This window comes from Chelmon rostratus, chromosome 16 (assembly GCF_017976325.1).
Source record: "Chelmon rostratus isolate fCheRos1 chromosome 16, fCheRos1.pri, whole genome shotgun sequence".
In the NCBI taxonomy this organism is placed as follows: domain Eukaryota; kingdom Metazoa; phylum Chordata; class Actinopteri; order Chaetodontiformes; family Chaetodontidae; genus Chelmon; species Chelmon rostratus.
This window is the reverse complement of record NC_055673.1, coordinates 7,170,278-7,198,027: the sequence shown is the minus strand read 5'-3', so window position 1 is coordinate 7,198,027 and position 27,750 is coordinate 7,170,278. Positions and strand designations below refer to the sequence as shown.

The 27,750-nt window shown below is 44.8% G+C and overlaps 1 protein-coding gene across 1 annotated transcript in view; it reads right to left on the bottom strand.

Moving 5' to 3' along the window:
• The window catches only part of LOC121620132 (ephrin type-A receptor 7-like), a 148,823-nt gene that overhangs the window by 18,769 nt on the left and 102,304 nt on the right, over nt 1-27,750 (bottom strand). Inside the window, exons 5-8 of the mRNA XM_041956083.1 lie at nt 26,068-26,397; nt 8,914-9,038; nt 5,809-6,103; nt 4,110-4,218 (exon numbers count right to left, since the gene is read on the bottom strand). Coding sequence (XP_041812017.1) covers nt 4,110-4,218; nt 5,809-6,103; nt 8,914-9,038; nt 26,068-26,397 — 859 coding nt within the window. The remainder of the gene's footprint in view (nt 1-4,109; nt 4,219-5,808; nt 6,104-8,913; nt 9,039-26,067; nt 26,398-27,750) is intronic.

Below are 27,750 nucleotides of genomic sequence, written 5' to 3'. Positions count from 1 at the left end.
TTTTACACAATTTGAGAGGGAACAAAAAGAAAGGAGCGCCATTCAAAGGTTTGGGCACCCCGAGAGATTTGAGCTCTCGGATAACTCTCACCAAGGCCTCTGACTTTAATTAGCTCGTTAGGGCTGTGGCTTGTTCACAATCATCGCTGGGAAAGGCCAAGTGGAGCAAATATCAAAGCTTCTTAAGTACTCTGACTCCTCAAACCTTGTCCCAACAATCCGCAGCCATGGGCTCGTCTGAGCAGCTGCCCAGCACTCTGAAAGTTAAAATAATTGCTGCCCACAAAGCAGAAGGCTTTGAGAAGATAGCAAAGCGTTTTCATGTATCCGTTCCCTTAGTTCATAATGTAATTAAGAAATGACAGTTAACAGGAACATTGGAGGTCAAGTTGAGTTCTGGAAGACTAAAAACTGCTTGTGGGATTGCAAGAAAGATTAATCAAATCCCCTGTTTGACTGCAAAAGTCCATCATGAGGACTGAGCAGACTCTGGAGTGGGTGGTGCTCTGTTATGCTGTGCACAAATATGAGTTTCATGGAAGGGTCATCAGGAGAAAACCTTTCCTGAGTCCTCAATATAAAATTCAGTGTCAGACGTCTGCAAAGGAACATCTAATCAAGCCTGATGCATGTTGGAAACAAGTCCTGAGGACTGATGGAGTTAAAGTAGAACTGTTTGGCTGCAATGAGCAAAGGCATGTTTGGAGAAAAAGGGGTGCAGAATTTCATGAAAAGAACACCTCTCCACCTGTGAAGCACGAGGTGGATCGATCCTGCTTTGAGCTCGTGTTGCAGCCAGTGGCGAGGGGAGCATTTCACCGGTAGAGGGAAGAATGGGATCAATGAAATACCTGCAAATTCTGGAAGCAGACATCACACCGTCTGTAAAGAAGCTGAAGACAAAAAGAGGATGGTCTCTGCAACAGGATAATGATCCTAAACACACCTTAAAATCCACAATGGACTCCCTCAAGAGGGGCAAGCTGAAGGTTTTGCAGTGGCCCTCACAGTCCCCCAACCTAAGCATCACTAAAAATCTTGGATAGAGCTCAAAAGAGCAGCTCATGCAAGAGTGTCACAGTAATAGAAGCCTTTTGAAAGGAAAACTGAGCAAAAATCCCCCCAAACAAGAACTGAAAGACTGTTAGCTGGCGACAAAAAGCCTTTACAAGCTGTGATACTTGCCAAAGGGGGTAATACTAAGTACTGACCATGCAGGGAGCCCAAACCTTTGCTTCAGGCCCTTTTCTCATTTTGAAACTATTCAAAAGTAATGCTGCTTAAAATATTGAAGAAGTGTGTCTTCGACTTGAAAATCAGGTCCTCTTACTCATTTAGCTATTCATAGTTACAGAAATTTTGAGTATTCAAACCTCTTAATGCAGCTGAGAAAAGATAAGACTGTGCCTTGGCGTCATTCCTCGGCAGCTTTAACCTCACCCGCTGCTACGAGTTTAAAACCGAAGTACGAGATCACCAAACAAGATGAGAAGTCAGTTCAGTAGCCTGGATGCACCAGCTGAGGAGGCAGATCTGGAAAATTGTACAAGTCCGAATCATCGATCAGCATCAGCTGCTGGCAGAGCAAGGAAGCTTCTGGTGTGTTTCAGACTACAGGGACAGAACAGCTTAAAGGAGGCAGAGCCAGCTTGCTGCTGCCACATACCTTAGATTAAAAGATGAAGTGGGTTTCCGTGAAAGTGAACGCACGCCTTAAACGCGTGCGACTGCCTGAATCGTCCCTTCATGTGTGTGCAGTGGGACTCGTTTGCATGTGTCTGTGCGAGCGGGCGGATCGATGCACCGGAGAGCCTCCAGCCGCGGCCGGGAGCTGGCTGTCTTTGCAAACACGAGAGCGCGGTAATTGAGGCATCAAGCCATTCCCTCTTTGTCTCTATGCAAAACATGAAGAGCAAGTTAATGGTCCAGCAGCGATGAACAATGGAGACCACTTGCAATGAATGCAGTGATGGGAATAAAGGAGAGAAAGATAAGCATTATGATTCAGCGCTGGGCTGTGCACGAGGGGATGATGCCGCCTTCCCTCAAAGCAACAATGGATTTAAATACTTATATGTGTGCATACTGAGAGTTAGCACATTTTTGCATATTCTGTGTTTTTCTACTGCGGTGCTGTTGCATTCACACAGTTGTGTACTGTATGTGTGAGTCTGTGTAGACATCTATTCCCACATATTCCTTTATGGATGTTTGACTGACAGCGGCAGTTTGTATGGAGCTGCTGTGAGTGAATAGAACCCATTTCTACACCCAGCTGACTCCATCGTTGCACTGTTTTGTCCGTATATCAGATTGGTCAGGTGGTTTCCACATCACAGTCCCTCTTTAGACAGGGAGGTGTACCCGTGGAAAAGGTACTTTATGAGGCTGAGAGGTGGCACAGATGAATTCTGTTTTTATTTATGTTTTTTACAACGTCCCAACTTTTTTGGAATCAGGTTTGTATATCTGTGTGTGTGTGTGTGTGTGTGTATAGAGGAAAGAACAAGGTAATGCACACATGCTATGCAAACAAATGCTGCTGCAATGTATCTGAAAATCTCCCTGGACAGATATCAATTGAATGGCAGCCAATTGAATTGAAACAAACAAAAAAAATGGTTTTCTGGCCATGTGTGTGAGTGTGTGGGAGTAGATATGTGCTCTCTGTGTGATGGAGTGTACAGTGTGAGAGTGTGTGTGTGCGTGCGTTTGTGTGTGGGCGTGTGTGAGGCGAGCTGGCAGAATATAGAACTGGTCAGGAGTCAAAGAGTAAAGCGGTTGGAACGGCAACCAGAAATGCACTCTGCCCACCCCCACCCCTCCCACCCCCACCTCTTATCTGCTCTGCTGAATAAAACATGTACATTTATGGCAAGATACGCTCAAGCACAATAAACAAGACAATAAAACATACATTAAAACGCCTGCGATGACACAAAATAACAGTAATGAATTCAAACTGGGAATCTATTCAGTGGCTGGCTGACTGATTGTTCGACCGTGTATGACTTTTATTTTCACAGTGTCACAAAATTCAAAGATAGTGAAGTGTAGGAGTGAGGAGTTGGGTGGCGTGTGCACATTTTGCATCTCTTAAATGCTACAGGAATTTGATTTGAATGTTGGAAAGTAGGCATGTCATAACAAACTATTTTAAAGTGGACAAAACCTCCCCGTTACCTGAGCAGGTAGACGTAGCCCTCGGACTGCAGGAAGTGAGGGGTTAGAATCCGTCAGGGAGAGAGAGACGGAGCCCATCGTTTGCTCCATGTGGCTGCTGAAGCAGTCCACTGTAAAATGCCTGGCCTATAATGTGGAGCTACTTTATCCTTTTTTTTAAAGCCATGCTATCAGAGCATGTAACTTGCTTCACCTAACTTTGCACAGGTCATCATAATTCATGCACTTCAGGTCTAAAATTGACCCAGAATTTGGGCTGATTTGCACCAGGCGGTCCATGTTAGTGGAGGAAGACACCTTCGACTTCAACTGTTTGCTTCTAGTTAAATTCTCCAATTGATCTTTTTTGAAAATGTAGTGAAACAATGAATTTAAACTCTTATTGTGAAAACCACAGAAGAGTTTTGATCTCCTCAGAAACTACTGGTCTGAGGAAACCATGTGTCAGGTGTTATGCGAGTGACTCAGTTTTAACCTCCCTCTCATCTCTTTCCTTTTCACACACCCAGCTCCTCTGTGAAAACTAAAGAGACAGCAAAGAACTGGAAAAAAAAAATGATCAAAGTAGCTTTTGACCCTGCCAGCGTTTGCGCCCTGACACAGACCTCGCCGTTATCAAGCTGACTTCTTTATGTCGCATATTAAACGTTGAGTGTCACCGGTTATCGAGCCATTCTCTCGCTGCACAGTCCTTTCACAGAGGGGGCTCCTCCTACCGCTGGATTACTGTAATCTGGATTATGATGGAGTGGCGTGTGAAAGTAGACTTGAATATGCGATTGAGTCTATGATTGTTTGTACACACATGCATGTCAGCGTGTTTGTTTGACACGCTGAGGGTATTAAAATCTCAGAATGAGCCGCAGGAAGTGGGTGGTGGATGGTGAATTCATTAATTGCGTGCGTGTCTGCATGCGCGTATCTACCTCCTCCAGATCAGCAGTCCGACCCCCATGGAGAGCAGCATGATCAGGGCGGCCACGGACACGACCACGATGATCACCACTGGACTCTGCTCGCTGGACGCAAGTGCCACTGGAAATGACAAGACACGCTCGTTACACACGTGAAGAAAAACACACCGCTTAACCGAAGCCGGTGTGCAGACACATTTATGCATTACATCGTCTCCCATAACAACACATTTAACACACCGGCATGCATCGCACATATATTCAATTACTGGATATTAAGAGAACAAGGGCAGGAGATGAGAGCTAATAATAAAGCAATGACCTTAAAGGCTGAGTTAATTTAATAAGAGGCTGGTTAGAGTGGAGGGTAAACTGACGTTTTCCTATTTCAGAAAGCCACGACCTCCTCGACATTATTAACACTCACTTGACCCTGCAGCATTGCACTCTTCGAAAAGTGCTAACTTACTTTCTGCTTCGCTAAACTGACTCAAACGAACAGAAATAAAAGGACACCTCGTGTTTGTGTCATGCATAATATGCTTTTTGTAGTAAAAGTGATGGTAGAAGTAAACCAGAACTGCAGTCAATGACAAAATAGTCTCATTTTAAGGTCCTTTTAGCAGCTGTTCTGGAGCCTTCAATCACATTACATGATCTTCATCATTTGCAAGTAACAGAACTAATTGTGTTTAAAGACGGAGGCTCAGAGTTGTTGAACTTGCAAACTCTTGTGCAGTTATTAAACGGAACCTTCAGTCAGTTTGGAAGAATGAATTTTGAACCTCTAACAGATGTTCTCACTGTCCTGGGACAGAGCAGAGCACGCAGGACTCATCTTCAGCAAGAACATACATTCAAATGTGTACAAGCTTGTAAAGTTTTCCCCCCTTTGTATTGCAGTGGTCGACTGCCAACTCTTCCCGTTTGCTTACAATCAAACTACAATTAGTTATACTTGCCCGAGGCAATGTTCACTTGTAAGATCGATGTGATAATCTTGACGATAATGCATTTTTGAAAACCTTCATGCACGCTTGCGTTTTGTACACGGCCACTAGAGGCTGCTGTGATGCTGCCTTGCGAGGTCGCAGGTCATCACTCATTCGACACTTGAGCTGGCCTGAGGCGAATGAAGGAGACTGAATATGCATCGTCCAAAAAGGTTAGCATGCAACCGCCGGAAGACCTCTCACCCTAAAGCAAAACTAAGACCGCGTCCGCTTCAAAATAAATAAATAATCGATTGGCAGAGCTGGTCTTTGGCCAACTCCGGAAGATAGCGATTGCGCGGGGCAGCTCTCGGGTGACCTCGGCTGCATAAATGGCGTGAAGCGGCTCAGGCTACGAAAAGCTCAACAAATCCCCGTCCTGGAAAAAGAAAAGGGCTCAAAACAAAGAATTCATGAGAAGCACAAGGCATGAAATACACACCCGAGTCCCGACCAGACCCCGAGGTGGCACAAGGGACACGGTATCAACTTGCACAAAGAGGAACCGTTTCACAGCTTACTGGTAAAATCTTGAATCCTCACACATAATCTCAGACACAGTCACATCCCCTCTTCCGTCTCTCTCACTCCGGCAGCACGCTTCATTGTGTGGGCTGGCCAGGTGCCTACACAAATCCCCTATACTGCCTGCCGGTGCTGAGGAGGGAGCGAAGAGAAAGTGAGGAGAAGAGGGGGGGAGGCGTAAAACGGGTACTCACACTCGCCAAGTGTCTGCAGCTCCAGGGGAGCGCTGTACGCTCCGTAGTCGATGGGCGGCGGGGAGGAGGAGGAAGACGAAGAGGAGGACAATGAAGAAGAGGAGGACGAAGTAGAGGAGGACGAGGAGGCAGAGGACGAGGAGGATGAGAGAGGGGGGGAGGACAGGGATGAGGAGGGGGCCGGCGTGGAGAAAGGGCGGATGAGGAAGACGTATGTGGTGCCAGGTTTGAGGTTGTTGACACTGATCCGCGTGGCGGCGGTCTTCACAGTCGAATAGCTCTGATCCTTTTGTTCCTGCGGAGGCAGAGAGCGAAAGTGAGAAACGGAGAAAACAAAGACGGCGAAGCAGGAGGAGAAAGAGAGGAAAGAGTGAGACGAGTAGGTGGAATCCATTTGCGGGAGGCCTTGTTCTTTTCCGAGGCGCAGCTTGTGATGCTGGGGGACGTGCGAGACTATTTTGTAACCAAATCAAAGGCTCCGGTAATGTTTCATTTACAGAAGGAGCGGGGTCTCAAAGTTTCAAAGACTCGGGCAGTTTTGCGAGGCCAAGCTGAGGAGTTAGTCCTCTTTCAATAATGAAGCATCACTCGTCACATTTTGGAAATGAGTGCTGAAAAAAATCCAGACAGCAACAAAAGCACAACTCAATCCCTGAGAGAGGTCTTTAGAAAACAAACCAAAGTCGGGCCTCATCTGTTTTTCTCTGTCAGAGTGACTCACACCTTGCAAAAGCGGGCACAATGAGGGCAGTGAGTGGGTGACACTCATTAGCATAATTACTCCACTTGTTGTCTGATATGTTTGTTTTTTGCCTGTTCGGCACTTCCCATCTCTGCCTCGGTTCAACAAACACTCCCTAATGTATCTTTGCATGTCATGCCTCCGCATGGCAATAAGATCACTAAAAGTGAGGATGAGCTTGTGTAACAGCTTTGATGATAAATCCGATTTACGTGCGAGGGTAAAATGAGGTAAATCGAGTACATGTGAGTCTTGGAGTGTGCAGAACGCTCCTCGCATGTGGTAACGAGGATTTGGAATGGCACGCGTGATCCTTATTGGTTTCCTTGTGTATGTCCAAGCCGATGCACGAAGAGGGAATAAAGAAAGCAGAAAGTCAGAGAGAGGGACACAGGCAGGGTGAAATGAAGAGAGATTAACTGAGGACGGCAGCCACCGTATAATGAGTGACTCCTGTGGAGAGAGCTAATACAGTCTGTGACATGGAGACGAGAACAGAGGAGGGTGGAGAGGAAAACACAGAGTTCTCAGAAAAGAATAACAACAGAGTCAGAGATGACACTTCGTAATATCAAGTTATGAATAACCAGTGATTTAATCATTGTTAGTCATTAGCAGTGTTAGTCATTATTATCAGCAACAATGTGTTGTTTGTTATGCTCCAGATTAAATTAAATACCTCATGCATTGCAATGTTCACAAGATTTTGTACATTTTCCAAGCACTGTGTGGGCCCGTACTGTACAGCTGATAACAGGAAAGAAGGAAGCAAAGTGCTGCACACAGTGTAAGCAAAGCCATATTTTATACTCTAATAGGCTCTTTGCTGCAGTGTAGTTGCCTTTTCATTTCATGGCCTGTCAACAATCTTCCTGTCTCAATTTCAGTTATTCTCCACCTCTCCCTTACACTCCCACAACTCATCTGCTTCTCCCTCAAAGCGCCTTCATTCATTTCTTTCTAATACTGCGCTCTTACAAGCATCTTTCCACCAAGTCATCCTCCCCTCATCTGTCCTTAATACCCTCTCTAACCTTTCCCTTCCTTCGGTTATCACGCAGGCATCTCAGCTCGCCCTGCCGTACACCGCCTGTCATCCCTCTCCCCGAGCCTCTCCTGGCCCATCCCCTCTTTTTTATTTTTTCTCCTAAAGATGTGGGAGCCGAGCAGCAAGGAGCAAGGGCTTTATTAAATATGGTGAAGCATAGAGAAGAGAAGGAGGTGTGAAAATGGGTGAGAGTGTGTCACAGCCAAACACAAAGGCCCGGCGTCGCCAGGAAATGCAGCGTATGAAAATGGAGAGGCGTGAGCGTGACAGCTGTGGTTTACGTGCATGACAGATTTACTGTGAAGACTATGACTGTTGGCGGGGCGGCCGCAATCTGACTAAGTGTTATGTTAAATGAGTGTGATGGGGCTGATGAAATTACAGTGGTTATCCATAAAAGCAAAAGAAAATGTGGCAGTAATACGGACACGGGCTTCTACATAATTGGCTCTTGAAATGCACTGAAAAATACATGATTTCTGAACAATTTCAGGACAATGTTTAATCTTACGGAAAAACAGTCACACAACAGCATCCCTGAGTTGACTGTGTGATAAATTTTTCATCTTCAACATATAAACACTGAGTATCACACATCACGAAGAAAAGCATCGCGCACCAAAGCTGATTTTGGTGTGATGATGAAAGACTGGCTGTTAACTGTTTTGCTCTTTTTACTCTCCAAAGTTAAAAAAAAAAAAAAGAAAATAAAAAAGATCTTGGTTTGGGCTTAAGGTTCAAAACACTAACAGTCTGCAAGCGTTCAGGAGGCTGGGAGGGTCTGATAAAAGGCACGACTGAAGTGCAGGATCCAGCATTGTTGGAGTCCGACCCCCCCACAGCCAGATCTCTGGCCTCCGCTGCTGTGATTTTGATCATTCTGGTTTTAATCTCTCCTGTGAGTCCCCCACAACACTGAATCTCTGGAGCATCCCTTTAAGATGCTTCTTATTAGTATTAGCTTCCCTGTTTACCTCAAACCAGTTGTGGTTCCTTATGATCCTCATATGCACCAGTACAGATAAATCTGTGATAAGACTGAACTGGCCAATGACATAACGGGATAATATCCAATTAACATATTCCTTTAACTTTCATATTACTTTATTGCTTTCCTCCATTCGGCTGCTGGATTCTTACTCAAGACCAAACATGAAGACTTATAATTAACTACAGTTTATTAGTCGTGGTGAACAGTAAGTGGAAGATAAATGGACCGCTGGATATATAAAAGTCTTGATTAGTGATGCAGAAAAACCGCAGTGAAAAGCAAAGCTGCGGACAGATTATGATGTAGAGTAACGGCGGATTTTACCTTCTCGTAGTATTTGACTTCATATTCGGTGCGGCTGCTGTTCGGGTAGGACGGCTCCCTCCACACCAAGGTGATGCTCTTCTGCTCGATCTTCTCTGCTCGCAGCTCACTGATCAGCGATGGAGCTACAACGGGGAGAGAAGGGGGGAGAGGAAGAAGAGAGATGAGTTTGGGGATTCCAGTCTCATTCAATATGAATAAAATAGCTTGAAGAGTTTACTCAAGGACATCAGAAAGAGTCTTTACTCTGTTGTATTTCCAGTTTTTACACAAAGCTGGACTCTGCAAGCAAAGGTCAAGGGAGGAATACAGTGAATTCTCTCACAAGCTGGATTTTGCCCGATAACAAGCAATGATATATATATATATACACACACACACACACACACACACTGTCTCTCCTACTGCAGAGAGCTGAAGAAATATGGATCGTGAAGGACACATGGGAAGGAAAGAGGACAAAAGTCGGTAGGAGAGAGGTAACAGATTAATTATTGAAGGTGAGACAGAGCAGACAACTTCATCGTACTCCGTGGATGGACAAACACTGTGCATGTTTCTCTGTCTTTGCATGTGTGTGTGTGTGTGTGTGTGTGTGTGTAGCATTGAACAAGTGCCTGGGACGGTACGCCGGGACTGGCAATAGATCAATACAGATATGGATTGACTGACAAGCCCGTATCGACACGGGACTAACGGATGGAGACGCACTTAATCTGAGCTCCCCGTTTCCTCTCCGAGTCTCTCAATTAAACAGGCCTCAGAACTTTTTCGGACTCGATCCGGGAGACGCGCTGCGCAAACGATCCTGACAGATATTTCACCTCGCATCGATCACGGTCGAGAAGAAAAAAACTGAAGATGAATTATCCAGACGGAGCTTTTCCAAATTTAGATGCAGTGTGTAATGGCACCGGCTCGCTAAGCAAACAATTTCATTACTGAGGAGAGACCAGTTCTTTTGTTTCTCTGTCAACAAATGACAGGCGGCACATAGTATGATAATCAGCAAGCACCACCAACTCTTGCTTAAGTGCTAATTATGCCGTGTATAATGAAGTAGCAAAGTGGGTTGTCACTCAGAAAGATGCAGGAAAATAAAGGGGTACAGTTCACTTCGTCAAAAGGCCTTTATGTTTGGGAGGAGCTGTGCCATTAAGGCCATTAGGGTTAGGTTTGGTAGGGGAGGGAACGCAGTGTTCGCTGTCATCTCTTTTCCTTCTGGATGATGATTATTGCTGTTTTCCACTTATTTAAACACCCCCTCCTCAAACACGTGATCCTCAGGATGCTCTATGGCACAGACATCACTGTCCCTTACTTCTTGCTGCTTCTCGTCTCTTTTTCCTCTGTCCTTTCTCATCCTCCCCATCAGCCCGCTTCCTGTTCATCTCGTCCCCGACCTCGACTCACACGTGAGCAAAACTGTGTGAACGTGCAAAATACTCCACGCGTTCACAGCCGTGCTTCCGTCAGCGTAGAGGACCTGACATCGACTTACACTCACGGCCCCAACCACAAATGCTACGTGCCTAACCCAAACCTTGATTCTAAATGTAATGATTTACATTTCCCCCAAAAGGAAGACGAGTGTGTGCGCGCGCACACACACACACAAACAGCATCTGTGCAGCTCCTCCACTCAAACAGCAGGATATTACAGTCGTTTCAGGCAGCGGATCAAAGACACTCTCGATCGGTCTGTGTCTCTCTCGCTCACCGTCCGTCTCCATCTGTCTGTTTTTTGATGTCTCTGAAAGTGCAGGTATTTATCCATTATTCATGATGACCTGTGTGAATGTTTGTATCGTAGAGGCGAGACGGACCCCAAAGAGTGCAGAATCTGCACATCGGCCCAATCAAGCTGAACAGTAAATTTAAAAATATGTCAGTCTGACTTTTCTTTTTTAATTAGAAAGCGTAAAATGTAAAAATACAAGAAAAATCTGAATCATAAAGGGGAATCTTGTGAGCAGGCTAGCAATGCAACATTTTTATTTTAAAATAATAATAAATCAGATTGAGTCAGTGACATTGAGCCTTTGCATTCAGTGTAATTTCTATTCAGGCTCTAATTGTGGCAATAAAATAAAAAATAATCCAATTAAATATAGAGTAGATAAAGAGTAGAAATACAGTAGCTGAATAGTAGAATATATCCACATCTAATCCTCTCAATTCTGAAAAAGTTAATCCTAAAATGTGAAGCATTATAACTAAATATGTAATAAAGCAAAGTAACTAGAGCAAAAGTGAAATGAGATTTATTGCATTGCACAGAATACAACCTCAGGAGCTAACTGCTTTGTTTTCAGCGGCACTGTAATGTTTGCTTTGCTTTAAATAAACACTTATCAGGAACAGTCAGGAAGTGTTCAGGAACTTTAATCATGCCAATTAGTGGCGTTTTAAAACTTTGAGGCATCAAGTCACGAATATCCCCACATACTGTGGATGGAAACTAAGCGACAGATATATACTGTACAGTAAACGGAGTTGTAGAAAACAAAGGCACTGAAGGAGGAGCAGCAAAGATGCTAATGAATAGTTTACAAGAATGTAAATAAACACGGAGAGGAATGATTCTCTATATCTATAAAGGCATTAATTTTAAGGTGAATAGGAAATAGGCTGCAGCCTTGCTGATTGTAAAAGAGATGACTTAGTCCCACAGTACATGAAAAGCGGGGGGGAGAACACAAAATAAAAGTGCACAGCTGAGATGGGCAGGTGGCAAAGGACAAACATTAAAGAAACTGAGAAAAAGAAAAGGAGGGAGGGTAGTTAGATGCCGGTTAAGAGTGAAGTTAAGTGCAAACAGACACCGTCTCCTTTCTCTAAGTCCCTGCCACCCAACCTGCCAACCTGCTCTCCCCATCCACAACTGCAGGCTATTGTTTGCTTTTCTTTCCTTCCTTGTGTGCTGAATTATGCATAGGACTGGTGCCTGCCTCCACGCCCCAGATCACACAGCTCAATCTGACACATAAAAAAACAGGTGTGCACGAGTTCTCTGTCGACACGCTCACACGCACACATCGCAATCACCTGCAGGCTCAAATATGAAAGTGATACGCCGGTTAAGGCGGCGTTTCTGCCTGTGCAGCTGAAAAGAAGCGCTCAAACTTCTGTGGCAGCAAACTAGCAGTGTCCGAACTGCTGCTAAAGCCTTGAGGCATCTGCTATAAACTACGGCACACTACGGTAGTGTATATGATGCAGTGTGCAATATGAACGCAATACATATGACCAGACTCATAGTCGAGTGGAAGTGACCTTAGGCTTGAAAAACTTTCCTTTGTAGCTTCTAAAACAGATTTTATTGTGAAATTATAAAGATTTCTAAAGATATTTGCTGCTACTTTAATGTTGTTATCTGCTGAATCATCCAGAAAATGTCTTCCAGGAAGAAGAAGTCTCAAAGAATGCTGAGAAGTGTTCGACCTTTTACGGACCATCGACTTCACAATTCAATTTTCTGTCCATTTTTTTTACAGCGCTCGCCTTGTAACACTCCAGATTTCCATAATGTGTGAGTATATACGGAGGATCTGGACACAACTATGGAGCGACTGTGGATATCATAATTTCCAAGACACACACACACACGTTCAGCTGCTCATGCAAACAGAGTGCAGATACTGTACGCCCACCACTTCAGCACACACAATCAGCAAACACACCGGTATATGGCAGCAAATGGTGGGCAGTGCTGGGTTTGGCGCTGCATTTGAGAGGAAGAAATCGATGCCGACTGCTGTCTGAAATGGACTGCGCGCGCGCGCGCGCGCACACACACACACACACACACACACACACACACACACACACACACACACACACACACACACACACACACACACACACACACACACACACACACACACACACACACACACACACACACACACAAAAAAAAAACCCACATACAATTGCACAATGATTTTCACAAGTAATATAGAAGAGGTGATGGCCTTGTGGGCAATAAGCCTCTCCAGCTCTTCCGTGGAAGTACACGGCAGGCGTTTTCAAAGCCTCATCATCCAGCAGAAATCACACGGCAGAGTCACTGATAGGCACTCGTCACAAAGACGTACAGCTTCTGATAAGATCCAGCATGAGAGCTGTGCTGTACACATACCAATCACTGACACAGATAATGGTCTATACACTTCAAAGGGACACTATGATGAGAGAAAAGTGAGGCATGAGGAAGCGTAATAGATGGAGTTTGGCACAAAATGGTAAACAGGCAGCAGACAGCTGTTCCTCTCAGTGATGAAACTTCCATAGGCTGCGTGCACAAGCTGGGCAGGGCATCATATAGGTTTTATAGACTCTGATTGGTGTGGAATTTGAACTGTGAGTGCATTTCTACACCCTTGAGCCATTTGTCGCAAACTAATAGCGGGAGAAGTTCTGAGTAAAAATCAACACAAACTGCTTTCGTTTTTAGCAGTTTTAAGCTGCTTGAAACGTAACTTGTCATAAATTTATTCTAAGATTCTTTTTGGTTAAAAGGAAAATATGAATATTCTCTATCGTGCCTTGCATTCATAAAATATTTCTATATCTTTTACTTTGGATGCAAAGTTAGCTGATTATCTTTAATCATGAGTACTACTGGGACCATCACAAAGTTCTTATTCGACAACAGTGATTTGTTCATGTTGAACAGGGGAAATGACCCCAACCCTTTAGTAAAAACTAAATCTGTCATGTCTCCACTAAAATGTTTTGTTACAGAGGTGGCTTGTTGTACCTTTAGAACAATCATAACATTATTAGAGGAATATTATAGGAATAGTGTGTCTCTATGATCCTCTCACCATTCTGTGACTACATGTTGCTGCTTTTCACTTTGATCCTGAAGGTAATGTTACTCCCAAACGTACATCAACACCATTAAAACAGACCAAAAAAGAAACCATTTAACTATGAAGCCTACTTGCCCATGGCAGAAGCACAAAAATCAAGAGAAAATGACCAAATAAACACGGTCTGAGCACATCAACAAAGCTCGGCGCTCCTCTTTTGTAACCGGTGGGGATTGGAGATGTGTGGGAGGATGGACGAATGGATGGATGGATTTGATATATATATAGTATATATGTAAATCAAAGCCTAAACTAGAGAAATAGGTGCAACTAAAAATCTGTCTACTACTTCAGCAGCACGGTTCATCCATCAGTTCATCAACACACAGCACAATTAGGCTGCTGATATTTCGGAGCCATTTCGGGCCATAGATTCTAACTTGCACAAACCTCAGTCCGATAAAGGATCAATGCGTCAGGCAGACTAGACTGGCATGTTCAATTAAATAACCCCTCAGCCCCTGCACTCTCTGCTACTTGAGAATGGAGAGAGGGGATGGCGGGTTAATGAGGGGGATGCATTTTGGTCCTTTTGCTTACAAGGAGGATGGCATTCATCCTGAAATTGCCGACTGCATGACACTCTAAATGCCTCAATTATGTGAGATGGAGTTCCTCTATTGTTGCTTTCCGGCTGTAATAATATTTCACCCTTTAAAGTTCAGTCCACCACATTGTAAACGCGGTGCATATGCATTGGTGTGCGCATAAGCAGAAGCACAGGTGGTCCTAACTTATTCTCACAAATCAAAAAGCATCTTTCTAAGCAAATCCCTTCTTATGAGTTCCAATTCAGACGCGGTTCTTGATACTCAGTCCTGCAGACACTGGGGTTTATGTGGCAGGCTCTATGCTCAGGTCTCTATGGCAGGTAGATCTATGAATAGACTTTGGCACAAAATGGCAGCCCCTGCTGTAGGCTCTTGCATCCATGTGTGCAGAGGCAGCTGAGGTGCAACTGGCATCTGTGTGCCGTTATCAAAGGAGACAGGCAGAGGAGCTGCTCTCCCCAGGGGCGACGGCACAAGCGCGGCTGAACATCTCGCAGTCATTCCTACTTTCCTCCTCTTTCTCCTCCTCGCGTCTCTCCATCTCCTTATCGCTCCCATTTCCCCAGCACAGCTCCGTCTCCATCTCTGTTCTCGGGGGAATCCTCTGTTCCCCGCCGGCCTGTTTGCGCCTCTGCTGAGATGACATCCATCTTGTCAGGAGGAGGTTTCATTGTTCTACTTCTCACCATCTCTGCCGAATGCAACTTCACGCAAGAGTGAGCGACTGCGAGTGTGTTAGCATGGTAGCGGGCGTAGCTGTAAGTCGCAGGCAGGACTGATTGAGTGAGCTGTATCTGTCGGGCCTGTGCATGTTCAAAGGGTTAATGGGAAGCACGAGCGCCGTTCCCTCTGGGCACAGCACCACTGGCTTCTACCTGGGGTTAAACTGCGCTAGGACTTATTTGACTGACAGCAGAGGAGTGGGAACATTACGTTTCTTTTGGTTCGGCTGTCCCTGGGGCTTTTTATACTGCCACAAGCATTTCTGTCAGCGGTTCCAAAATCCCAGCGGAGTCTGCATTTGCAAATGCGTTGCTTTAATAAAGTCATCAAAGTTTCAAACGGCCAGGTTGCTGTGTGGTTTATCGAGCGTTTTCACTCACTTTAACTTTCCCGTAACGTTTGTCTGCAAGCTAAACTTTTTGTCAATGCAAAACTACATCAGAAAACTAGGAATGTTTCACTCAGACGTGAACTATTCAGACATCCTGCCGACAGACATTTGATTATCTGAAGCCAGACTTCACTGCACTCTTTTGTTTGTGTGGAGAAAAAGTGTAGCACCCTCAAAGCAATGCATTCCTTGCACTGGCTCAATTAAAAGCACACAGTCAGAAGAGGTTTCCAGCAGCTCTTTGCTCTAAAAAGAAAAAGATTGGACGTTGCTGAATTACTTCTAGCTGTTGCAATGAGGCCGTTGACAATTCGAAGCAACGCTGCTTCAGATTTAAACCAAATCCAACAACATTTAAAAGCGTGAAATAACATAATGATGTAGGCAGTAAAACAAAGATACGATATTAAAGCTTTAAAGCGTCCTCTTAAGGCTTTCAAGCACAGGTTTTATAATATTTTTGCACAAACACACACATTTCTTTCTTTAAAGTGAATTTCTTTGCAATAGAAAACAATTTGAATAGCACATAGTCGGCACATTGAACATCTTTAATTCATCCTTATTCATTATTCACAAGAAGACGTGGTGTACTTCAAACAAACATTTAGACAATTCCAAACTATTCTTACATATTTATCCTGCAACTCACCAGGTTGTTACACAGTACGTGCATGCATGTGACTGCATCCTAATCTAATGATGTTATATATAAGAGCGGCACCCCCCCCACCCAGGTCTCACTATCTTACAGCAGGTCTTGCTGCTTCAATGTGTGGCTATCAGCCTGCCCCAGCAGTGGAGCGCTATCTGGCAACCTGTCTGCGCTCACCACTCAGTCTAATCTGCCCTATCAGCATCCAGCCACCTGGACGCCCCATCCCCAATACACATAGACACAATTATCCTGCTCTGCTCCAAATAACCAAAGCAGGAGCATACAGTTAGAAAGAGCAACAGTAGGAGGAGGAAAATGATATTATCCAGGATCCTGCCTCAGAGGCGAGGCGCGCAGATGCAGTCAGAAACAGGTATTATCTGCGGTTATTACCATTCATATCAGCACGGGAAGAAAAGAGGAGGGGAAGTGTTTAGAGGGAATGAGTCCTGCCAAACGTTAACACACACACACACACACACACAGACAAATTTGGATATTTTTGTCTCAGAGGAGGAGGAATGGCAACCGGGAAGACACCTGGATAGGGCACATTTTCGGCTAAACTACAAGATTATATGTTCCAGTGACTTGATCCACCAAGGTGTGTGTGTGCGTGTGTGTGTGTTTGTGTGAGAGAGAGGAGAGTCTCAGTGATGGAATGATTAAATGTGTCAGTCAGCATGTGGGCGGGCGAGAGAAAGACCAGAACAGCGAGCGAATGAGCAAGCGGGACAAAGAGAGTCTCTCGCCGTATGATATATTCAAAAGGGTCGTTCAACATAATCCAGGTGTGCAAAAACATCAGGTCCTGAATATAAATTTATGACGGTGATACATCTGCACATACATACAATTAAAGACTGATAATAATTTGGCATCAGTGAGTTGTCTGGTCAGACAATAAAGCACGAAGTGCTGTTTGACTGCTGTGTGTCAAAAAACACCTATTACCTGTTGGCTCGGCCTTTACAGAGTTTATAAATCTGTCAAATCTGGCATCCCACACCCCCCACCAGGGGAGAGCGGCTGGGGCCGACTTGCTTAAACTGCTCTTGACAGCTGCACACTGACTGATTCTGAACACTCTTCGGGCCCCAGTGCGCGTTAGCCTAAAGGCAGAGGCATGGTCTGATCACGACACGTCCATCAAGCCAGACAGGCTCAGCCCGGAGCCTCAGACAAATAAAAACATGGGCCACACACACCGAGCGGCTGACCCAAGGCTGCTGCAGGAGTTTGGCTAAGAAGGTGAAGAAAGCTCTATCTGCCCCGACAGACTTGCAAGGAGAGCAAATGCATGCACACGTACGCTCACGTCTCTACGTCCTCTTTCCTTTACTACCGACACAGAATGACATGACAGAGGATGCAGTGCTGGAGGAAGTATTCAGTAAGTACGTTCAAAAAGCAATACTGCAATATAAAACAGTATCACAAGTAAAAGTCAAAATAGAAGTACTCAAAATTCTGAAGATTTTATAACTATTGTAGATACTGTTGAATGAATCATATTTTTTGAGTTGCACATATATTCTGTATATCATATCGTCATTTGTAAACAAGTAAATAAAGCTGTCAAAGTAAGCAGTAGAAATAAGCAATATTTGCCTGAAATACTTGTAGGGTGCTGTATATGTACTGTCTGAAAATACTGTAGAAGAGGCTCACTGAATGTGTCTGTGAACCCCTTTATGTCTTGCATTAAAATGTACTTTGGGTGATACATGAAAGTACAGGTGTAAATGCACCCAAGGCGTGTTGAGGATGGGTAGCGTCCAAAAAACCCTCTTGGGGTTTAGGGATGCATGCTAGCAAACTGTCACTGTGACCCTCGCCTTCAAGCACATGGCCGAGCGCATGCGTGTGTCTCTTCTGGATAACACCAGAGGCAGTTTTCTGCAAATAAAATCAAAAGTTTGACAGCGCATATGCAGGTTTGACACCCGGTCGTTATCCGTAAAGGTCGCCATCACTGTCCTCTCCCGCCTATCTTGACTGCGTTCCTGCGTCCAGATCATCCTCTGGACAGTGGTGGCATTAAAGGCAGCTTTTTTCTTTCTTTTTTTTTTTTTTTTTTTTACCTAAAGCTGGACAGAGAGATCGGATCTCAGTGGATGCTGGAGACACCTGGTGTAAATGTAATTAGGTTAAATCATATCTAGATACAAGCTGGACATGAGACGCATTTGATGCCAGGTGGAATTGGTTTGTGTTTGTGTGTGTGTGTGTGTGTGTGTGTGTGTGTGTGTGTGTGTGTGTGCGTGCAGTGTTGGCCTGATGAGCTGAACTCTCTGTTACCCATGTACTCTTGTATCAGAGCACGCTGTCATTCACACAGACAGCTGCATCTCGGCACAACTTTCTCTCTCTCTTTGGCACAGCAGGATGCCGCCAACCTCCCCTCCCCTCCAGCAACAAACCCCACACGGAAAAAAAAAAACCAAAAAACAAAGATGGCACGCACAAACACAGCCGAGCTCTCTGAACAGTGGCACGAAAAAGAGCTCACACGGTATTAGACGGAGAAAATGAGAGAGGAGAACCGTTTTGAAGTTTGAACTTTTCTTTCCAGTCTTCGCAACAATGAGAGTTTGTGTTTTCACCTGTTTCGCTCCCCTCCTGAGGGGAGTTTGACAAAAGGCGTGCATCAAAGACAGCCCTCAAGCCTTGTATAATACTTAGATTATGAGGACAACATTGTGCGTGAGTGTCATCAACCATCACCAAGCTTTGTTTTCGTTCCTGAGCGAATATTGAAATTCCCTGAACAACAAGAAACAGCCTGTAAAATCCACATACAGAGCACACATACTAGAGACCTCGAGAGTGCCTCTTCATAGACTCCAATTATAAGCCAAGCGGTAGGCAATTAAAATTCCCATCACAGAGTGAAAAAGCGTCTTAAGTGGCTGGGCTATAGTCCTGAAAAGTAGCTTGATGACTCTATTCATTTGGTGCCTGCTGAAGCCTCACCTTCCCATCACTTCTAATTAAGGAGGCAAAAAGGATCCAAACGCCTCCATGCAGAGGGGCTGGAGGTGGGGCGGCGGGGATGAGGGGAGAGACGGTGGAGAGGTGTGAAAGCGGGGGGAAAAGAAAGAGCCTGTTGGAGGCTAAACGACGAAGAAGCCGAGGAGCGCTGCGCTCGTTCAGTGGAGGGAAAAAACAAACAAACAAACGAAACATTACTTGGCTCTTTTTTTCTGTCAGGATGATGCAGGGAAGGTGTGATCCCAAATTAATTCAGGTTCAAACTCATAAATATTCAAACCCTTGCAGTGAAACGTGGATTCAGAAGCCTGAGTTCTCCGACAGTCATGAGAGGTGTTGCATCAAGAGGGTGAGAGACAACGGCATCGCTCTGTTTAGCCTCTTCCATCATTCAAACATCAGATATCCCTTTGACCTGACAGGAAGTGATACACCAGCCTGAGGTACAAGTACTGCACAGTGGGTGAGTACAGCTTTGAGGTACTTAACATGAGTATTTCCAATTTAACCTACTTTAATACTTCACTAAAATTTCAAGGGAAACATGGCACTTTTTAGCCCACAATTTGACAGCTGTACTCACTAGTTATTTCTCAGATTTTACATTTCATAAGCTTTAAAAATACAATGCATTTTTCAACATTTTACCAGTGGATCTGAGCCTTTTTGGCTGAAGTTGGACGTCCCTTGTCACTGTTTCAGAATTGGTAATTGTTCAAGGTCTAAAGCCTTAAACCTCTCCAATATTTCACTAGGAAAACAAGCATTAGAGAATATTCGAAAAAAATGAATAAAGATTTGTGTCCTCTCCTGTTTACGTTAGTACAGTCATATAATGTTTTTCTGCAGAATGAGTAGTAGTTTGTTACTTTTGAGTACATTTAGCTGGTTTTACTATCACACAAGCACTGGATTACAGTAATGGAGTACTTCCACATTGTCCTTTTGGTACTTTCACTTAAGTAAATGATCTGTGAACTTCTTCCACCTCTGACACCAGGATTCTACCACATTTCCTCCGATTTCTGCTTCCCTCACCTCTACATCTTTTTTCTCCTGTATTCTTACACCATGCATGCCGTGCTGCTGGTGTCACTTTTCCTCGCTTGCTCCTAGTCGTCTTTCACTCTCTATGTTCCTCTTCGAGCTCCTTCGTCCTCCTCTCATCTCCTGACTTTTATCCACACACAAGAACTTACAAGAAGCGTACTCCTGATGCAGTTGTTCACACACACTTGTTTAAAGCAGCAGAAAAAGTTTCTGCTCTATGCACACCATTTTTGAAGAGATGCATGCATTCTCGCTTTTGCTCTTCACCCCGTGCCTCCTTCCCCCCGCACCCAGATGACATCCTGCTCACAATGCCACACCGCTCACCTCTCCCCATCCCTCCACTTCTATATTCATCCCTCTCTCCTCTCTTTATGCGGCCATCTCTCAGGCCCATGTAACTCTGCGGGGACCAGCCATCTAAAGCCCGGCCAGTAATCCTCTCAGGATATTGAAATGCCAATCCCTCCTCCTCCCTGACCCACACCTCCACCCCATCCAGCCTCCAGACTTCCTGCATCCCTCTCTTCTTCCCTGCCTCAGCTAAAGCGCTTTGGATGTACCACTGGGGGCCGAGACATTCCACCCGGGTGTGGTTTGATCACAGACACACACACACACACACACACACACACACACACACACACACACACACACACACACACACACACACACACACACACACACACACACACACTGAACAATGCTGAGGCGAGATGTCATTACCGCATCTTTTTTTGCACATACACAAATCAGGCATGGAGCGATGCACAGAGCGAATGGCACGCGAGCATAAAGCACACACATGAAAATGCATGTATGGCCTGGTGCACACAGAGCACACACACACACACACACACACACACACACATATATGTCCCTAATCCACAGCTGGATAAGGGGCCCCATGAGCCCTGGGCAAAACTGATCCCCCATTTACAGAGCCCATGCCCCATCTCCTCACGCAACTCCACTCATGTTTCTATCCCCCCGCTCTCCTCTTCCCTTTTATCCATCCATCCATCCATGACACACCATGCAAAACTCCCCTCTTCCCCTTGCTGGCCTGGAGAGTCCTGATAAAACCCAATTTCTGGGAGAAATCCACTCCTCCACTGTGCATGTGCAAGAATCTGTCTCAAAGAGATGCTTTTAAAGAATTCAGTTTGTATTTGGTTTTAATGTCAGTAATGTAAAATGCTGTTCAGGTGCTTTTCATCCACTAAGAAAGAAAATCTTTGCATATGCATAAATGTAAATTGACCCCCAGTGTGCCTGTGTGTGTGTGTGGTTGGGGTTTTTTGTACACCCGTTAGCACCTTCTCTCCCAATCTCAGACCGTGCCCTTAAATCCTCAGGCTTTCTTGGCCCACAGCTGCCAGCTAAACTATACCACCCGCTGCTAACAAGCTTACTGTGCCCAGAAAAACAAATATGGTACACTAGGAGAGGATGGGGAGAAGAGTTGCAGAGAGGATAGAGAGAAAAGCAGAGAGGTGAGGAGGGAGAGGGCAGCGGTGATTATGTCAAGACAGGCGGCCAGAGAAGGAGATAGCGGAATGAGTGGTTGCGGATGGAGAGGCAGGAGGATGAGGAGGGAGAGAAATTACCATCTAAGAATAGTGGGTATATGGAGAGAGCAGGAATGGATACAGGTGGGGGAAATGAGGAAGGAAATAGAGGGTAAAAAAAAAGAAGAGATGGAGATACAGAGGGGAGGAGGAGGTAAAAAAAAGAAGCAAAAAGTAATAAAGAGAAGATGAGGTGGCAGAGTGTGTGTGTGTGTGTGTGTGTGTGTGTGTGTGTGTGTGTGTGTGTGCTGGTATGTGTTTGTTCCAAATCCCTGCTGCAGTATTCATAAAGGTCAGTGAGTTTTGATGGTGTAAAGTCTTGGTGTGGAGGTGGACACACGTGTATGGACACAAGGTCCAGGTTTTTTTTTTTTCTTCTTCTTCTTTTTTTTTTTTCAATTTCGTACCTGACCTGGCTTCTCTGACCATTACCGCCCGCTCCTGCGGATGAGGCAGCTCACTTCACAATGCACCCGGATCACTCCTGCAGCGTTTTCCACCGAAACCCTGACGGCCACATCCTGCAGCCGAGACGAGGCACGCAGATTCCTCATGGATTTAGTCTGAGGCAGTGGATGCTGAAAGCGGACGTTATGGGCCTGTCCCCGTTTCTCGGATAGTTTTGGTTGTCTCCCATGGCAACAGCTAGCAAATGCTGCACGTCAGACTTCATAATAGAAGCAGTGCTGAAGTTTGTGGGTCAGATATGGGATTGGGAAGCTGCTACATTAACTTAAATAATAAAAAGTGAGCCGATTATCTTACTAGTCTAAACTCCAACAACAAGGAAGAGACGGAGAGGCTGCATGAGATTAACTCAACTGAAACTTAAATGTAATTGAGTACCATCTTCTCGTTGATACTGGAAGACAATGCATTTCCTTTTTTATCAAGTTTCGTGACGTTTAATCTACCTCAAGTTTGTCTTATGTTGACGATGCTGATTTCCACCAGCATGACTGAAAATACATCCCATGCCTGATACGACTGAGCAGGTTTCTCATCCCACCAAGGCCTCTTCACACAGACGCATGTGCACACGGACGTTCACGCAGCCCTAACCCAGTGAGCAGAGCAGGTAGGAGGGTTTAGGTGATCTGCAGTTGGTCAGCTGCTGGTCTGAGCCATGCTCTGCCGGTCATGTGTGGAAACCGCAGGTCTTTGAGCAAAAGCCGACGCACGGCTGGTGAAGTCAGGGGAGGTAAGACAAGACACACGGGGAGTAATTCTAAAGCACATTTCAAAATCAAATATCTTTTTTTTTAAAAGCTCTCTCTCTCTCTCTCTCTCTCTCTCTCTCTCTCTCTCTCTCTCTCTCTCTCTCTCTCTCTCTCTCTCTCTCTCTCTCTCTCTCTCTCTCTCTCTCTCTCTCTCTCTCTCTCTCTCTCTCACACACACACACACACACACACACACACACACACACACACACACACACACACACACAGGCAGGCAGCATTAAACACCCCACACCAAATGTCAGTCTAAATCCTCCCTGACACAGAAAGTCTTCTGAAACCCCCGCAAACACACTCTCCTAACCCCTTGTCCAATCCCTCTGGATGACACGGTTAGCAGGACAACTCACACCCTCATACCCCATAATAACCACAAATCAACGCCATGGCTACTGCTGACAAGACAGACAGACGGGGAAGGGGAGATAAAAGGCAGAAAGGTTGAAAGAACTGGGGGGACAGGAAAAATAATCGCCACAGGTTTGTCCTTTTCTGATATGGTGTCTCTAACCTTGCAGCTTGGGGCTTTTGGCTAGCTAAATCCCCTTAGGGAACTGAAGACAGCTGTAGCTTGTTAGCCATGTTAGCGTCAGCTAACTGAGACCTGGTGTGAGTAGACAAAACATATTCTCATAAAACAAAAGCATGGAAATCTAAATCAATTTTTTTTTTTAACAATGTGGTGTATTACTTTCAGCTTCTTCTATTTTTACCTTCTTTTAGCTGATTATTTTGTATTCCAGCACACGCTTACGTTGTATGGTTGAGTCTCATGGCTCTCGCTAGTCCATCAGCAAACAAGCTAACAGCATGAAAACACAGATCTGAAGCAAACCAATGACCATCGAAAAAAGATATTTTTTCTTGGGCTTTGTTGCCTCAAACAAGGATCAAATAGACTGTAAATGCTGAATTTATTATTTCAATGGGTCAGAAATTCAACGAAAATAAGACAACCATGACGTTCTGTGTAGGCTGGATGTGTAGGAAGGCAAACGTTTGGTAAAAGGTTAGCTATAACAACTTCTAGCACTGGTAGTCTGCATTTCTGAGCTCTGCATTTGTCTTCCCGACCCCTAGTGGTCAAATATTGCTTAACGCAGCTTCAAGTTTACGAATATCATTAGTGGAATACAAACAGGCTGGAAAGTTACTTTAATAAGGATAAAAAAGGAAAAGAAGGAAAGAAGCACTTTTATCTTTGCAAAGCAAAATGACCATTTGGAAAATACTGCAGTCTCAAATTCAGGAGAGCAACAGCGATATGGAGCTCTGTTCCATAGTGTACACACACACACACACACACACACACACACACACACACACACACACACACACACACACACACACACACACACACACACACACACACACAAAGCTGTCCTGTAGCCTCTGATTAACCCTATGTGGTCCAGATGTCCAGATGTTACTCTTACATAACACTTACAGTCGGTCAACAAGAGAATCTGGGCCACATTCAAGATAAATTCTTGCAACGTCAATCTTCTTAAAGCCGCCTTTCTTTGTCCACACAGAGGCACCATCTCAGCCATGAACTCAACCTTTAACACATGAACTAAAAGACTTAAAGCACGCTTTTATTCCTGTGCAAACCTCTGACTTCCTTCGTCAATGAGGCCAGAGTACTCTTGCTATCACAGGCATGACCCATGCTGAATGCTGCTGCCATTTCCGCACTCGCATATGACTAACAGTCCTCCATTCATTATGCAGCAAATTTCTCTACTCTGATTTCCAATTAGCGGCAAAAAAACCCCACCCTGATCTTCTCACTCAAATGTTTCTCCCTCGCCTGCTTCCTTGTGCAGCACCTTTCAGTCTTTCTGCCTCCATTATGTGTCACAATGATATTTGTTTCAGCATTTGCAAATAAAGGATTTGCACACAAACAGAGTAAACAAGCTTTTTCCAAAAAAAATATGCACAGTCAGTATGACGGGTAAATGTGTGTGCACATTTATGTTTGTCAGCGTTCGAGCCCGGCCATGCTCTTGTACATTTTTTTTAGTGTGTTTGGTCTCGTCACACTTGAGCTCCTCCAAATAGTGCCGTTGCAGAGTTGGTTGACAGGGCTACTTGGCAAAGTGCTTTTTCAAGCTCCTGGCTAATGGCCTGCTGAAGTCTTCTGCTGATGATGAAAATGAGATCACCTCCACCGGCGAGACTTTTTGCTCCGCCTGCAGTGGCGGGCTCACTATCAGTATAAGGAGGGGGTCTGTGCTGCTGTAAGTACACACTCGAATGAAAATCACTGCATGATTTTGAATGCCTCGGTGTGTGTGTGTGTACGGTACTGTACGTTCCCGTATGCATGTCGAGAATCCACACACACTGCAAACGTATTCAAAGGTCACTTTGTCTCAGCGTGTACATGAATCTATTTATGAACAGAGACAGCACCTGCGAGCGTGCACTTGTGTGTGATTGTATATGCATACACGTTGTGCGTGTATGTAGGCAGAACCTTGCTGAATTGACAAGTGCCTCCACTAATGTCATAAGAATTTAATGTGTCTTTATGAGGCAAAACTTTAAAAGTCAGAGGTGCTTTTTCTCATAGCAAAGGCCATTGATTCTCTGAGGCTATTTTCACGCTGCCTTGCAGTAAACTCATTCCAACAGATTACATCCTATACTTGTGAGGATAATCTTTTCCCTACAGGAAGGATTTTAAACATTAGCGCCATCTATAGCAATATCGAACAAATATGAACTTTTGGAAGAGCCGTTGCAAATTCAGTCAAATTAGCAAGATCCTTTCTAGACTTCCTTAAATTGCGACCTGCTGCAAGATATTCAAATTGAGAAACACACGCAGTGCAGTCTGATTAAAATTTCATCCCGAGCTGACACGTAATGTAGTCTAAATGCACAAAGCATTTCAGAGACGCCCAAGTGTGCTAGTTTGTCTCACTTGAGCACATTTGCTACGTCTTCGTTTTGGAAATGCAGTGTGACCTCATTCTGGCTCAGCTGTTGTGTGTTGTGTACCTGCAGACTTGTGCTGTGATTTAAAATGTAAAACGCTGTTGCGTGTGTGAGAGTTCTGTGCGGTGGTTTCAGAAGAAACTGGGACTCACCCGGCAGGCTTGTTGACACGTTGACCTGGGTGTAGAATCTTTTGCTTGGAAGCAGCTCCGACACTCCGTTCAAGGCTTCAACAGTGAACGTGTAGTTGGTGTTGGGGAGAAGATTGACCACGGTCACCGTTCTTTCCGTCAGGCCCACCTGCTGAGGCACAAAGCCGACACTTGCCCCGCACGGCTCGCACTGCCTCCCGACGCACCTCCGGCACCCCACGCTGTAGGTCAGATCAGCCCGGCCTCCTGTGTCGGACGGTGGGGCCCACTCTAAGATCAGCGTGGACTGCTTCAGGGTGTAGACCAAATCTCGCGGTGGTGAAGGGGGCCCTGGAGGGACAAGAGTGAGCAAATGTAATTTTGCTTTACTGTTACAGCCTGAAAGAATTTAATTAGTCTAGCAGAAAGGGGTCAATCTGTATTCCCTCTTTTGTAAACATCAATACTTAAACACACCCTTGTTCCTGCATTTGTTATGCAAACACTTGGTCTAATTATGTCACTGCATCCCAAGAAACACCAAGTCAGCAGCATCATAATGTAAAGACTACATCCTAATGTCCATTTATTGTAGTCTCTGTAAATGTAAATGTGACGCTGGGCATTTCTGGAACAACCTCCCCGGATCAATAAAAGCAACAACGTGTTTAACAGTTTAACATGTTACCTGCAGGGCTTAGAGAGACAGCCTAAACATCATGCTGCTGAAGCTTGAAATGATTCACATGACTGATGGACTAAGTGCACTGGGTATTATGGTGCTATTGCATGAGCTCAGTTTGCACATCATTGTATGATAATCCTGTTTTATCCAGGATTTGGCGTTAAGAAATTGGTTTGATGGCAACCATTTGACCGTCAAGGGAATAGGCAATTGAAAATGTGGAGTTGCTGCTGCGATACACTAATATTATGTGCGAGTATTAACGTTTGGAGGTGGGATTAAAAAAAAAAAACATTTACTGGATTGAATTGGAGGGGAGATGAATATAATGAAGGCAGACAAAGAAAACGCTTGGGAGTAAGACCACGCTAAAAGCCGGAGCTTCTTGATCGCATTGTCTTTTGTCTAACATGCGCGTGCACGAGGACAGGTAACGAGTTCGACCATTATGCACTGCTGTCAACAGAGCTGCAGGGAACAAATCCTCCACTTACCATCAGTAAATAAAGGTGAGTTGCCATGGCGAACGCTTTTAAGTCTCCACGAAAGTGAACTGCAAAGAGGGTTCTGATATAACAGATGCATCAGAAGAGTCTGAGCTGCCTGTTATAAAGCTGTGTATGTCAAAATCTGTGGTGGGACATGAGGTGAGACATTATAATTAATATCTGAATTTTACTTAAATTGCCAAGGTCAGTGAAGTCTGTAGGACCATCGCCTGGTGCACGGGGCTTTGGCCATAGCTTAAAACCTCTAGTGTTTTAAAACCACAATATATGACATGAAAGCTAAAAATAAGACATACAGTCCAGTATTTAAATGTCAGGTCAGAGGACTGTATCTCATCACTAAGTCAGTGTCCTGACTGACCTGTGCCTTTTCCTGCAGGTCCTTTGCGCACTGAGGCTGAACTGAGCTTAGGTCCATTAAAGGCCATGAATTTTATATGCGCTGCCTGTATGTGTGTGCATGTGCTGTGCAATGAATAAGTGAAGGTGTGCTGCTCTGTGCGTGCTGTC